The sequence below is a fragment of the Balaenoptera acutorostrata genome, chromosome 16 (assembly GCF_949987535.1).
Source record: "Balaenoptera acutorostrata chromosome 16, mBalAcu1.1, whole genome shotgun sequence".
Taxonomy (NCBI): Eukaryota; Metazoa; Chordata; class Mammalia; order Artiodactyla; family Balaenopteridae; genus Balaenoptera; species Balaenoptera acutorostrata.
Window position 1 is genome coordinate 61,358,288 of NC_080079.1, and position 15,954 is coordinate 61,374,241.

At 41.0% G+C, this 15,954-nt stretch overlaps 1 protein-coding gene across 2 annotated transcripts in view; it reads right to left on the minus strand.

Annotated features, from left to right (window-relative positions):
• Nucleotides 1-15,954, minus strand: part of VCL (vinculin) — a 101,311-nt gene that overhangs the window by 15,274 nt on the left and 70,083 nt on the right. For both annotated transcript variants that reach the window (XM_057531177.1, XM_057531178.1), the window contains exons 9-16: nucleotides 15,173-15,326; nucleotides 14,147-14,322; nucleotides 11,823-12,013; nucleotides 10,403-10,602; nucleotides 8,387-8,515; nucleotides 4,472-4,621; nucleotides 2,415-2,523; nucleotides 969-1,271 (exon numbers count right to left, since the gene is read on the minus strand). In XM_057531177.1, coding sequence (XP_057387160.1) covers nucleotides 969-1,271; nucleotides 2,415-2,523; nucleotides 4,472-4,621; nucleotides 8,387-8,515; nucleotides 10,403-10,602; nucleotides 11,823-12,013; nucleotides 14,147-14,322; nucleotides 15,173-15,326 — 1,412 coding nt within the window. The remainder of the gene's footprint in view (nucleotides 1-968; nucleotides 1,272-2,414; nucleotides 2,524-4,471; nucleotides 4,622-8,386; nucleotides 8,516-10,402; nucleotides 10,603-11,822; nucleotides 12,014-14,146; nucleotides 14,323-15,172; nucleotides 15,327-15,954) is intronic.

The window sequence follows — 15,954 nt, forward strand, 5'->3', positions numbered from 1 at the left end:
TACTCATAGAAGAGGCTAGAAACACTAGAGGCTCACAGGAGGAAGGAATTCAGATGTTTCCGACCAAAAAGGAGTGGTTACATCTTTAGTAGTAATGAAAAAATGATCAAAATTCAGCTAAAGAAAACCCAAATTCTTTGGTGTAGGATCAAGATAATCACCTAGGAGACCCACAGGTTAACTTAGGCCTTCCAGATTTGACAGAAATAAAGAATGTTGTCCAGAGAAAAAGCATTTTAAGAAAAGCAGAAGGTATGCCAGTTACATAAGCTAAATGGTTGATAAACTGGTTATTATGCATCTTTCGAGAAATTTCCAAAATAATGACTAAACAGGACCAGGAGTTATTTAATCAGACATTAAGAAAGCACAGAGGGACTTCCCTGGTGGCGCAGTGGTTAATAATCTGCCTGCCAATGCAGGGGACACGGGTTCGAGCCCTGGGCCGGGAAGATCCCACATGCCACAGAGCAACTAAGCCCGTGCGCCACAACTACTGAGCCTGCACTCTAGAGCCCACAAGCCACAACTACTGAGCCCGCGAGCCACAACTAGTGAAGCCCACGTGCCTAGAGCCCATACTCCACAACAAGAGAAGCCACAGCAATGTGAAGCCCACATACTGCGATGAAGAGTAGCCCCCGCTCGCCGCAACTAGAGAAAGCCCACACACAGCAACGAAGACCCAACGCAGCCAAGAACAAATTTTTAAAAAAATTTTTAAAAAAGCACAGAGAGGTCGGTCCAGAGAAACTAACTTGCAATAACCCTGCCAATATTGCAGAAAATATTCTGTCCAACATATTTTGAACAGAAAAAGATTAATATAGTATCCTCAAACTAAGTATCTGTAGTTTTTGCTCCCAGACTTTGCATGTCGTGGTTGTGGGGTGCATCTTCTCTCCCCAACCTGTCAGCTTCCTGAATTAACCTCTGAGCTGAGGTGAACCACACCATGCATTGCTTACCAGGGTCAGAAATGTTTCCTGCCACAGCCTTTGCATCCACCACCATTGGGGAGATGGTTTTGCTCAATTCGTCAGAGGCAGCTTTCACGGCCTCTCGGAACTTGGGATCCTCAGAGTTCTCCACCTCCCTCTTAGCAACCAGCAGGATCCGGTTGGCCCGACGAGCAATGCTGGTTGCCCCAGCGACCAGCATCTGAGGCTGAATATTGGCCATGGCGACTTTACACTTGTCCAGGTCTTTTTTAATTGCTTCTTCGGAAGCATCCAACAGAGATTTGGTGTCAATGGCTTCGTCCACCAGCCCTGTCCGGAGAACAGAAAGGGAATTTAGTTTCTATTTTAGAAGAACAGAGACTCCAAAACCCTGTTGTCCACTCAAATTTCTCATGTGAAAGTACAACACCCATAATTCTCACCTTCAGCTCAAAACCCTTCTTACACAATCAAAAGCTTCCAGGTGATCACCATTGTAAAAAAAAAAAAAAAAAAAAAGTGAGAATGTAGCCCAGGAGGCCATACAGACTCACAGCATTTATACCAACCGTGGTCACCAGCCTTCTTGTATCTACCACAGACAACCAGAAATGCTTTGACATCAGGAGGAAACAAGGATTGCGTCTGAAACCTTCACCGCATCAGCACCACATTATCTGTTAACAGTATTTTCTCCCTTCCCGTCTCACTCCCCAGCCATCTGTTGCTTATTGGCAGCTTGTAGTGCCCAAGATGAGCCACGCAGAGGATTCCAATAACCCTAACAGCCTGTTTCTTGTTTCTGTTACCTCTCTTCAGACACCTCAGGAGCTCCACTTTCATCTCTGGCTGCTATGGACCCCTGTCCCAGCAGGTTCTGCAGGGAAGCCGAAGAGCCTACATTCCTCATCTCTTCCTCTCCCATCCCTCCCTCCACAGAGAATGAAGAAGATTCAGAGGTGCCACCTCAATCGCACAGACACAGGTTTGTCAGTTGTTGGTTTCTCCTTTTTTTTAAAAAAAAAAACTACGTAGTTGATAAGTTGGAGGAAACTCTGAGACAAGTTGTATTAAATGGTAGCTATTGTGGTTCCTTGAAATGTGAACCTGCTGAAAATGACAGGGACACTTACTGTATCCACAAACACCACCTCTCAGCCTCTGAAACCAAACTCTGGCTCAGACAGAGAAAAGACACTATTCAGAGAAGATAGGAGCTGTAACAATAAACATCACACCGGGAGGGCCACATTAAAATCAAAGAGACTCAAAGAGTCTCTCTTCGGACAAAGTTGCAAGGCTTGAATGAGAAGCCGCTGCTGCTCAGCGGCCTTAATCAGGGCCAAGTACACTGTCGAGCACATGACGGTCCCTTTATCCAATTACGGCTGAGTAACATAACTGGTCCTGTTTGAGTTTCTCAGAACTCATTTCTCATGGATCAGACAGCAAGAATCTTGCACACAACTCTACCTGTCATTTTTTCAACATTATCGATCCACTGGTTCTTCATGGTCTCAAAATGTTCATAAGCAGCTTGATTTCCGGGATTCCTAAGTAAGATGCGAGCCGCTGAGATGACCTGGCAATGACAAAACAACCTTTAAACACCACTCAAATATAAACCTTCAGCAAAGCTTCCCCCTCTTGACCTACAGGTGGCACTATAAGGCCAAAAATCGGCAAGTCTCTTTTCAGACCAGGCACTTTAGTTTTGGTCTCATAAACAGCTCCCCAGAATGGGCCCTCACAAAAGATTTTACAGTCACAGCCTGATTTTAAGAAGGTAATAAAGTGACAAAGTAAACGGGTGTTTGCTTGATACTTCTGAACATACACAAAACGGAGTGATACTTAAGCCCTTGATGCCCTCATCTTAAAAAGCACCATTAAGAAAGATACTAAAAATTACTTAAAACAGATTTATGAATATTTATTAAAAATAACTGTCGGACTTTCCTGGTGGCGCAGTGGTTAAGAATCCACCTGCCAATGCAGGGGACACGGGTTTGATCCCAGGTCTGGGAAGATCCCACGTGCCGCGGAGCAACTAAGCCCACGTGCCACAACTACAGAGCCTGCGCTCTAGAGCCCGCGAGCCACAACTACTGAGCCCACGTGCCACAACTACTGAAGCCTGCACGCCTAGAGCCCGTGCTCTGCAACAAGAGAAGCCACTGCAATGAGAAGCCCATGCACCACAACAAAGAGTAGCCCCCACTCGCCGCAACTAGAGAAATGCAGCAAATAAATAAATAAATAAATAAATAAATAAATAACTGTTCCTTAAAAAAAATAATAACTGTCTACAGTTAACAAAGTGCTTTCACATCCACTGTCTTACTGAATCCTCACAACAAGCCTGTGAAAGAGACAGGACAGTAATTTCTCCACTTCACAGCTGCAAAAACCAAGACGCAGAAAATTTAAGTGACTTGCTCAAGAGCTCCCAGCTAGTCAGTTGCAGCACTTGGGGAAGGAACTAACATTTACTGAGTATTTGATAAGTTACAGGCTGTACAAGCATCTTCTTAATCCTCAAAACAATACACTAGGAAGGAATTATCTGCATTTTACACAAGGAAACTCAAAGTGACAGAGGATTCGAGTCCAGATCTGTCTCCAAAGTCCTTGCTCTTTCCATAGTTGGTATCTTAAGCCTAGTGCTCTGTTTCTGTTTTTTTTTAGTATAGAGAAATCCTATGTTTTATGTTCTACGTTTTACGGAAATTTTTAAGGAAAGTTAGACATGTTCATATTTTATGGACTTTTTTTAAAAAAGCTAGACAAGTATGATTTTTCAAGAGAATCTGACTTGTTAACATGCCACATGGGCAAAAGTTGAACAATTAAGAGACAAGCTTATTTCCCCTGTCTCTGCCTACAAGCTCCCCACCAAATCTAGTATCACGGATTTCTAAAGCCCAGACAGTTCCTAATGTATCACAGGCACTCAGGAAATATCTGCTGAATAAATGAGTGAAAAGATAATGAATTTTCTGTAATTTTATTGTAAGAAAAAAATGCACAAACACACTAAACGATGTTGAAGTGATCTTTTAAGAACATCTATCATGTACTAGAACTTTAATTCCTGTCCAAGTTGTTTTCTTTTGTTCCCACTCTTCCAATATTCTGTTTACAGTACATTAGCTACCTCTTGGTTATATAATTAAAGAAAAAAGAAAAATTATGGACACATCTAAAATTTTTAAAATACCATCAAAGAAATGTGGGGAAAGGCATAAGCTCTAAAATCAAAATAAACTAACCTCTCAAGATTATTGAATTTTTCCCTAATTATGCATGGGAGGGGGGTGCTTTACTAGTATTTTCTACTTTCAAAACTAATCATGATCACTGTAAAAAATTCAAACAATATAAAAATGATTTCGACATTAAGGGTATGTGTGGGTTTTTTCATGATATTTTATAGTAAGTGTTCAAAAATGTATAGAAACTGTTCTGTAGTTAACCTTCTTTACTCGATATGGTGTGTACTGACATGATGAAGGGGGAGTGAAACCCACCTGGGGTGTGAGTTCTCGGGCTGTCTTCACTGAGGCCTGAATGCCTTCCACCGTTGATTTATTAGCAGTTCCAACAGCAGCCGCCTTCTCTGCCGTGGCCCCAAGCCTTCCTGAATGGTTTTCAAAGTTAGCTGCCCTCTCGTCAAATACCTTGAGGAACAAACAAAGACATTAAGAAAATTTATTGCAATTAAATGGGTCAGGCAGCCTGAGAAAAAGTCTCTCTTTAAGCAGAGGCAGCCACTGCTTCAGCAAAGACTTCACAAGTTAATAAGACAACAGTCACATCGAGTCTTGGCCTTGCCGTATCTCCTCAGAGGTTTGGCCATCAGCATCACATGCATGCACGCAAGCGCACACACACCGTTGAATTTCAGTGCAATCAATGCTTACCAAGTGCAAACAGGACATACAGTGCTGTGCAGTCTGCAATAAGGAGTTCACAGAATCCAAGGACTTAAATAATCCCTGTTCACAAAAGGCTTATCCTCTAGTTTGAAGAGTACAGAAAAACCTACTCCAGGTTCCAGTGCAGGTGGCTGGATGCATTAAAGGCCAAGAATATCCAGAGTCCTAACCAGAGCTCCAGCCTCCTCCGGGCAGCTTCCCTCACATATCCCATTACCATTAATGTTGTAAAAGCTCTGCCCCTGACCTCCATGGGAAAAACGATAGCTGGTGCTCACACCCAGGCCTGACACAAGGGTAAGGATGGCTGACTTCCATCACCCCAAATGCAAAACCATCTACTGCATTGTTCATTCAGTTCACACATTTTTAAAAAGTTAACTTTTTCTTCGACATGGATATTATGCAAGGTCACATACCATGAAGGGGACAATTTAACTTAGACGACAAAAGTTCTTCTGTCATTTGTGTTGGATCACATTATTAGAATTGATGCTTGAGGCAAGGTATATCCAACAGCCCTGGGTGAGCTTTATATCATACACAGAGCACATTAGGAACTGCCTGGCAGAATCTACCCTCTTCTTTGCCTCCTCCTGGAGGTCTACCTGCCCATACTTGGAGACAAGTTCTGGCTCCCAGCAGACAATCTCTGAAGGTCTCTTGGCCCAACAGCAGGCTCCAGTCTCACTGCCAGGGCTCTATGTTTATGCACTCAAGTCTCTTCCCCATTCTGACCTCTTGTTTGGATTCAGCCAACTGGGTTCTTGCCATTTAATGCTCAGGATCTCTTCCTAAATCTCTAACCTCCTGGTCCTCTTCTCCTGGCCTCAATCCTTGTTTCTTTCCTTGGCTGGTCTCCCACACTCTGAATCTATAACGCTTTGCCAACTTTGGTTGACCATCTCAGCCCCAGTCTATGTCTGCTGCTCCCTCTGATTTAACCTACTGCTTAGCTTGCTTTCCTTGTCACTCAACAAAACTGTACTGAGCACCTACTATGTGCCAGGCCCTGGAACAGATGCTGAAGATACAAAGATGAATAAGACATAATTTCTGCATCTCAAGGATCTCACGTCCTAGCAGGGTTAAAAAGGCCCATAAACAGATACCTACAATAGTTGTGTGCTATGTGCAATAATAAAACTAAGCATTGATACTTGGGAGGAAAAAGAAAGGCACTCAGACTATCCAGGAAGTAAAGGATACTAGAATAAAGGATAAACAGAAATTAGCCAAAAGAGATAAGGGGACAATAATTAGGTAGAGAGACAGAAAGAACAAAGACATGGAGAAAAGAAAGGACAGAGTATGCAGGAAACTATAAGCAATGAGGTATTGCTGGGGCATGAACTGAGAGGCAGGGTTTGTGGGAAACAGGGGTAGAGGAAGTATTAGAAGCCAGATCACAGAGCTCTGGCTTTCTCCTATGTGAAAAGGAAGGGCCAATGAAAGGTTTAAGCAGGAAAATATCAGGGTCAGATCCGTATTTTTATTTTATTCGTGCCCTAGTGATGGATTCAAAGACCAGTCTCAGCTGTGTAGTTATAAAGGCAGCAAGGAACAAGGATCAGAACTAGAGCTGTGGCAACATGAATAGAAATTAGAGAGAATTCAAGAAGTATTTGTGAGATCAGATTAGCTTGTCTTACATTATAGATGTGGGAAGATGAAGGGAAGAGTCAGTGGCGACTCACAAATTTCCAGTTGGAAGAAAACAGGAGGACAACACATGCTGAGGTACCCATGCAGCATCTAGGTAGAGATTACCAGCAGACAGTTTTGTCTGCTCATCTGACACTCAGATGTGTGGAATGAAAACACAGCACATCACCCCAGCCTAAGGGGACCATGAGCTGCACTGCCCAGTAACCTAGGCTAGAGAAAGAAAATGGGGGTCATTAGCAAATAAGAATAACATAAACCTCTGCTCACCAGTTCTACATTGTCTTGGGTGCCTGACCCAACCCCTTCTCCTTCACTACCAATACTATAGAGGATGGAAAACCAAATACTTGCTTTCCTAGATTCCTTTGCAGTGAGGTAGCCACGTGACAGCATTCTAGCCGATGAGACATACACAAAAGTCTCCTGGAGGATTTCTGGGAGAGCGTTTACTTTCATTTATTCAGCACCAATGATGTGTCAGACATTGTTCTAAGAAATGGGAATAAAGTAATGACAAAACAAAATCCCTGCCCACATGGAGCTTTCATGCTAACGTGAGGAAAACAAGGTAAATATGTAAGTGTTGATAAACACGAAGGAGAAATGTAGGATATGGAGATTAGGGAATTCCTTGGGATGAGCTTGGGGTGGGGTTGCTATCTTAGGTGGTGACCCCAAAGTGACATTTCAGTAGACAGCTGAAGAAAGTGAGTGAACAATACCTGCAGTTATCTGTGGGAGGACCAGAGAGAACAACAGCAAGGGCCCCAAGGTTAGAACATACAAACATAAACAAGGAATACTGGGAATACAACGCAAGAAGGGCAATGCAGAGACAGGAGCATGAAGGGGAAGAGAGGCAACACACGAGGTCAGAGAAGTAGATGGGGGACCAGATGCAGTGGTGTGACGAAGCTGCTGGTACCAACTCACACAAGCTCATAAGAGCCAAACGTGCCCATCTCTTCCCGACTCTGCTTACGGTGAATTCACATTGAAACAACCATCGTGGGAATATTTACATCATGGAAATTAACAAACATTACAAATCAGGGCCTTTTGTTTTTTGTTTCTGTTTTGTTTTGTTTTTTCCTGTGTCTACCAGCACATCACTGGCCTTACTGTTCATTGTAAGGACTCTGGCTTCACTCTGGGACAGGGAGGAGTAATCTGAAGGGTTTGAGTAAAAGAATGACATCAAATGATTTAAAAGAATTGCCCTGACTTCTGTCTGGAGAATAAAGTGTCCTAAGGGGACACTAAAGGGAAGGTTATAACTAGAGGGACAGTTATTCTAGCTGTGACTGGAATGTCCCCATTGCTCATTTCTTACTGCCTTGAACATAATGCCTAGGGCTGCGTCAGCATCTCACATCATGAGGAAAAGATCAAGAAAATCAGAGAGATGCCAGCTTTCATGGCATCAAGCTGCTGAACCAATGCCAAGGCTACCTAGCTCCATGTTTCTTGTTATGTGATGAAAATAAAACCCATTTGTTTTCATCTCTGATGGTCAGGTCTTCTACTGCTTGCAAGTGAAGACATGTCCTAAAGACATTCCTAAGTGACATACTTGGTGACTGAAAGAAGAAGTGGCAAGGCCTTTCTTCCCTCTTCTACCTTTCCACCCTTCATCCACAATTTCCCAACCACTCCTGACATACACTGCAGTCACATTTTACCTTTACACACACACACATACACATACACATGCATATACATATACACATACATATGGCTGGCCTGAGCTCTAGAGCCCGCTTCTCTTCTTGTATATGTATACATATACATATACATATGGCTGGCCAACAGAAGAAATGGAAGGCCTCAGATACCCACCTCTTCCCTATTGGGTGCATCAGGAGGGGCAGTGGCTGCCACTGCCAACAGCTTGATGGGAGTTGTAGTATCACTGAAAACATCTGACACCTCCTGAGTCATGGCCTCCTGCATCCGGGCTTTCAGATCCTTAAAAACATTGTTTAAAAATTAAAATTTCCAGAAATATCCAAAAAGCACATTCGCCATTGTCCTTTCTTCACTGACACATTCATGCATTCAGTGTTTCGTTCAAATTTATCAGCTATGAGTATCAACTGTGTACAAAGCACTGAGCTAGTATGAAACAGGTGTAAGAAGTGAATCCTGCCCACATGACCCACATTTCCCTAGACTGTTCCACCCAAACAAGAAATCTTACTTCCTTTCTTGATGGCCCCTAAGAATAATACTAAGAATCATAGGGTTGAGCCCAAAGAAGACCATGAGATGAGACAGAGTTCCTCACCAATCCCAGTGCTGGAGGGGCCTGACATGATTACAGTAACCGTAAGGATTGTTTGGTGGATGCAGTGCCAAATTTCTAAGCAATTTCTTATATTGAGAGGAAAGAAATCAATAATGGAATTTTTCTGGATATTTCAAATAAGTTTCTAGAAAAACTTGATAACCAATATATGAATCCATTTTTTATTTTAACATGGGTCAAAAGAAGAGGATTCTCAGAAGTCATGAAAAACCTCCTTTTCATAATTATCACACTTCGTCCAATCTAAGTTTTATTCTAGATTAATACTCGAAGAAGGATCAATCACCCCCATTGTTTCTCAAGGTGGGTGGCATGCACTGGCTGGTGGTATCTGAGATGATTTTAGGTGTTATACAGACAAATGTTTTTATTTTAATAATTGTGTGTTTCTTTTACAGAATATTAGAAAAAATATAACTAACTCCTCAAACTCCTGATTTCAGGATTTTTATAAACTTTTCTTTTAAATAAAGTTTAAAAAAGGAGTCCATTTTAAGAAAAATACTGACTAAATAAAAAAGTATAGGTGATACATGGTAGAGCAAATATGAAAGACCTCTTGATTGAGTGAAGCTTGAGGAACACAATTTTAATTGCTATCACACACTAGTAAGCTTTTCCTTAATAAGCTCTGGATTTCCTTATATTCTTTTTTTTTTTTAATTTATTTAATTTTTGGCTGTGTTGGGTCTTCATTGCTGTGCACAGGCTTTCTCTAGATGTGGCGAGCAGGGGCTACTCTTCGTTGTGGTGCACGGGCTTGTCATTGCGGTGGCTTCTCTTCTTGCAGAGCTCGGGCTCTAGGCGTGTGGGCTTCAGTAGTGGCACGCGGGCTCAGTAGTGGCGGCTCGCAGGCTCTAGAGCACAGGCTCAGTAGTTGTGGCACACGGGCTTAGTTGCTCCACAGCATGTGGGATCTTCCTGGACCAGGGCTCGAACCTGTGTCCCCTACATTGGCAGGCAGATTCTTAACCACTGCGCCACCAGGGAAGTCCATGGATTTCCTTATATTCTTGGTCACACCTTTTTCACTTTCCCTAGACTCAAGAAATTATATTTTTTAAAAACTCTCCCTCCTAGTTTTTGAATAACAGTAAGCATAAGAAATGTAATGAGGGACTTCCCTGGTGGCTCAGTGGTTAAGAATCCGCCTGTCAATGCAGGGGACATGGGTTTGAGCCCTGGTCCAGGAAGATCCCACATGCTGCAGAGCAACTAAGCCCGTGCGCCACAACGACTGAGCCTGAGCTCTAGAGCCCGCGAGCCACAACTACTGAGCTCGCGTGCCACACCTACTGAAGCCCGTGCACCACAACTACTGAAGCCCGTACACCTAGAGCCCAAGCTCTGCAACAAGAGAAGCTACCGCAATGAGAAGCCCGCGCACTGCAATAAAGAGCAGCCCCCGCTCGCCACAACTAGAGAAAGCCTGCGCGCAACAACGAAGACCCAACGCAGCCAAAAATTAAATAAATAAATTTATTTTTAAAAAAAAAAAAAAAAGAAAGAAAGAAAGAAATGTAATGATATGTGCTCCCAAGTTCTACCTTTAAAGAGTCTTGGAGCTGAGATGCAAGGGCTCTCGCCTGAGGACTCTCCCCTTCCCCTCTGGCAGCCAGGTCAGCCAGCTGGGCCGTCAGCTGGTCCACTCGGTCACACTTTGCAAGAAGATCTTGGCGATAAGGCCCCATCATGACATTTGCCAGACGATGACCTTCGGCCACAAGCCCTCGGATGGCAGCCTGACCTGCACCAAGAGGAAAACACTGAAACTCACATAGACCAGGAGAAGCCAACCACCGTGCCATTCTGGTAAGGATTTCTTTTCTTAATAATACATTTAGTGGGGTTAGTGGGGTTTTTTCCCCTATCAAGACAAAAAACTGGGGGAATATAAAAAACGTAAAAAAATATAAACCACCCATATCCCATCACTTGGAGACTGATATATTTGAACATTTCCTTCCAGTCTTTTTTAATGCATTGCATGCTCCTATACATACATACATTTCTCTTTTACAAAACCAGGATCATACTATACATTAATTTTTATTCCTTGCTTCTTTTTATTTAACGTGAGCATTTTTCTACATCATTAAATATTATTCAAAAACCATGGTCTAAAATCTATGCAACATTTTATCATATGAACCATAATTGTTAATATTATTAAATATTTACGCTATTTACATATTCTCATATGTAACTCCTTAGAAACATCTCTAATTATTTTTAGAATAAATTCCTGTCAGTCAAATCGCTGAGTCAATGGGTATGAACTTTTTTAAAGCTCTTGACATATAATTCCAAATTGCCACTCAGAAAATTTGTACCAATTTATTCCTCCACCAGTAAATTATATGTCTGCCTGATTCCCCAACACTGGGAATCACCAATTAAAAATTTTATCTTTTTCCAGTGAATACAGCAAATGAAATAAATAGATCTTTCAGCTTCAACAGGCTTGCTATCATAATACAACCTAAATTCTTATAGATCCATTCCTAAAATCTCTCAAAAATCAAAATTTTAGGTTATCAATTCTACAGGTGATTGTGTGGTACAGGAGCCCTCACAACTGAAAACAACCTTGGTAGTTAAGTGTCTTTTACTTATTTTCAAAAATTATATTTAACTGTGAACTTACTAAGGACTGTAATAACAGAAATACAACAGAATGAAAGTATACATAGACTGGAAATAATTAGCTCAAAGTTTCAACTGCAACCTGAGGACTTTTCTATTTGCCTGCAGCAAAATCATTTATTTATTAATACTTCTTGATTAAATCACAGGAATTTTATTGGCTACATTTGGAGGTGGAGTCACACTGTGGAATGACTTACTCACCAGTGGCTAAAGAATCCCTTCTGTACCTAATTACAGATGATACAGGATCTCTACTAACACCTTGCTTATCTTCACTGAAATAAGTTTAATGAGGATTAAGTGCAGTGATGATCTTACCAACTCCCCGGTCATCCACTGTGGGATTATCAATCCACCGCTGTGCCTGCTCAATCTTGCCCTCAAGGTGGACAGCTGCTTTGGCAGGTCTGCTGTTGGCCACAGCCTTGTTGGTTTTGGTCTGCAAGTTCTGTAGGGCCGTGGCCACCTGTTTGGCCAATGCTCGGGCCTCTGGGGAATCTCCTTTTCCCCTGCAGAGAAAAATATAGCCATCCTGTCACAAAGACACTCTTTACATTGAGATGACTTAATTGCTAATACAAATGCTAATGAGATGACAAACTGCTAATGATTATTATTAACTTGGTTTGAAAGGAGAGGGATTTATCTATTTGACCCTTAAATAAGCAATTAATAATATAAATTCTGATTGTTTTGCCTCATTAAGACAGTTAAATATGTTGTAGTTAAATATGAGTTTGGTCAGTCTGGCTCAACCAAGCTCAACCATTTGGTAAGCTGAGCTCGATCAGTCATCACTAGGTTAGCTGACCCCTGAGCCTGCCATCTCAAGTCTGACTCATTTTATATCTCCAGTCCACTAGGTCATAGAAAAGTAAACTTCAGGATAATCATACCTGGCTCACCGATAAAAAGGCAAATATTAGTCTACCTGACAGAATGACTAATTTAGATACTATCTTAAGAGTTCCTTTATGATTCTAAACTTTCATACTTTCTCCATTATAAAGCTGGACAAAGAAGGTAATTACTATGGTTCTGATCATAGCTACTCCTGCTGCCAGGAAGTTTTAGATAGACAGATAGATGGATAGAAAGATAGATAGATAGATAGATAGATAGATAGATAATAGGAATAAGTAATGATGGCATGTGACCAAACTTGGTCTGCTGTTATCACTATTATCATTAATTATCTCTTCATCATTAAGAAACATTAATGAGTGCCTGCTATATATATGGACTTGTGTTAGGATCCTGAGACCATAGTTTCCTCCTCTGAGTATTTTTAAATCTAGTAAAAATGTAAAGACTATATTAATTAGCTAATGTTAATGAACAGAGACCAAAATTTGTAGACATATATTATTTTACAATTGTCCAATTATACATTTTCCCACCTACATAATTTTATATTTGGGGTATAAAATAGTGACCCCCCAAATGACTGAGCTTGATATAGAATCAAACTTGAGCTATTACTTAAGCTGCTCTCTATCACCACAACCTCCTGCCTAAAGTATGTCCACCCTGCTCCCACTCATTCTTATTTCAAGGTCTGAGGCAGAAGTTTGCTTTCTTAGCTAACGTTGGTCTCTTAGCCAATATGAGATTTGAAAGGACTCTAAAGTACCTCTTTGGGAAAAGGTTAGGCACTCTCCTGTGGAAGAATAGGAAGTGAAATACACAAGTTAAATGAAAAGTCAAATCTCACAAGATACTTGACTATGGTTATTCCTGGAGAAGTGGCTGGAGGACTGAGGTGGAAGAGAAGCAACTCTTACTTTTGCCGTTGTACACTTTTTAATGTTCTTTTAGCATATGATGCAGTTTTTTTTTTTTCTAAGACAGAAAAATATCTTTCAAAAGGAGAAAGTGACACTTCTTTTCTATACAATCAAAGTAGATGCTATGAAAGCCTTATCTGTCTCACCGATTAAAACAAAAATATCCCCTTAAGAGAAGAACCTGCAGTGAGGATGTCATATTTAAGGATCTTTTATAATTGCTACATAAGAAGTAACACTGCTGGTCCAGGAAGAAAGTATCTTCTTATGCCTCCCCATCCCACTCCCTAACACACACACACACACACACACACACACACACACACACACACACACACACACACAAAGCTTTTCATAGCTAGCCACAAAAGTTATTTTCCTCATATGCCTGGGAAACAAACAAGTCACAAACATGGTGCAGTACTATGTCCTAGCTTAGAAATTTAAAAAAATGGATCTCAGGGATTTCCCTGGTGGTCCAGTGGCTAAGACTCTGTGCTCCCAATGCAGGGGGTCTGGGTTCAATCCCTGGTCAAGGAACTAGATCCTTCATGCCGCAACTAAGAGTTCGCATGCTGCAGCTAAAGAGCCCACATGCCACAATGAAGACCCGGCGCAGCCAAATAAATAAATAAATAAAAAATAGATCTCTTAAAAATATTTTTTTAAAAAATAGTTCTTAGTATCCTAAAATTATTAATTTAAAAATATCTGCCCTCACCACGTCACACAGAATCAATAAGAATACAATGGAGGAGTATCATATGTGCATTTAACCTATAAATTTCAACAATATATGTGCTTAGGGGAAAAAAGAGAGAGATTAAAGGACAATTTAATTGATTAAATACATACTGTCTTCGTAGATCTGCTAATTTAGAAGTCAGAGCAGATATTTCTCCAAGAGAACGTAGAATGTCATCTCTCTCTTTAGGATCATCACATAATTCTGCTATTTTCCGAGCTTCAGCCAAAGCCCCTCGAATCTGTTCTTCTCCTTCTGGTCCACCATTTGGATCTGCAAGCCAATTCTACACACACAGAAACAGAAAAGAAGCATACTGTGATCTACTCATGAACCAATTTTACTAAACTTAACAAGGCCATCAGAAATATTTCAAAAGTAATCATAAGGCATACCAGCAATTGTTTTTATAATGCTGATCCTTATTATTTTACATCAGTTCTTACTCAGGCAAAACCAAATCAATCTTTCAGCTATTTATTTATTTATTTATAGAGATTATTAATATTTGCACGTGTGGCATGCAGGATCCTAGTTCCCAGACCAGGGATCGAACCCACCCCCCTGCAGTGGAAGCTCGGAGTCTTAACCACTGGACTGCCAGGGAAGTCCCCCTTCATCTTTTTAAAAATGACTTTTTTCTTTCTCATTAGGATAAAATATCTTCATGAGCTTTATCTTTGAATTAATCACACCTTATTAACTCTTCAGTTTCTTAAACATTTATGTTTCTTCATGAAATGCTTGAAAATCATTTTACAGTAGAGTAATATCAGAAAGCTTTAACCCTTTTACATTGCTATGACCACACACAGCTGTGAATTCTGAGATGAAGAACAGGTTTAACATACTGTAATCTCCATCAGGAACTAGGAGAATGGTACTCAGAATGCTTACTTTTAACTAACTGAAGTATTCAAAATTAAGATCTCTATTTCAAAATATGGATAAACATTAGTCTTAAGCCTGTGGTGGTAGGGGACGTGTTAACATTGGCAACTACTGGGTATCAGTCATCACTTAGAAACACCCATTATCCACCCATAGAAAATTAGGGGGGGAGGGATACAGGATATTTATGGAACATTTCTCTTTCTCCTTTATTTCCCACCCTTCCTAAAAATCATCATCGCTACCTGAGCAGCATCGATCTTCTTCGCAATGCTCTGCTTTGAGTTGGTCATGGCTTCCAGCTTGCGGGCTGCATTTTCCACTTTTGCTGTGAGCACATCCAGACCCTGAGACACCTGCTGGGCTTTCTGCATGGCCACCGGTGAGGCTCCTTGCCCTCTACTCAAACAGATAGATGCTGCTGTTGTACTCTCTCAAATTCTTAATGGCAAAATATTACTAAAAGCACAGTATGTGTTCTTTTACTAACATGTTTGTCCTTTTCTTTTTCTACTAAATCTGCGATAACACAAGGAAACACAGAGAGAGAAAAAGCAAACACCCAAACCATCTAACTTCTCCTTTGCTCTTAAAAATACACAGTAGCTTCAAGGAACTGCATAACCACTTTAAAGACCAGACTTGCACATTTTGATAATAATGATTTTCCTCTTGGTGGTGATTACATAATCAAACCTAATCTTCAGGGGGGAAATGTGCTTGTGATCTTATTGCTATGGAGGGTTTTGTTACCATAGTATGTATGCTTTAGAAATAAACAGCCCATTAGATTATCTTATTTATGGGCAAGTATACATTGAAAATGTTTCAGGAGGCAGCACGCATAGTGCGACTGAAAGCATACCACACTGGGACCAAGTAGATCTCTGTTCAAATCCTGGCTCCTGCTACCTGAGGAACCTTGGGTACAATGTTTAACTTCCTTGGGCTTCAGTTTTCTAACTTAGAAAATGAGGGGTGGGTAGGAATAATACTGGCCTTGCCTATCAAACAGAGTGGCGTCAAG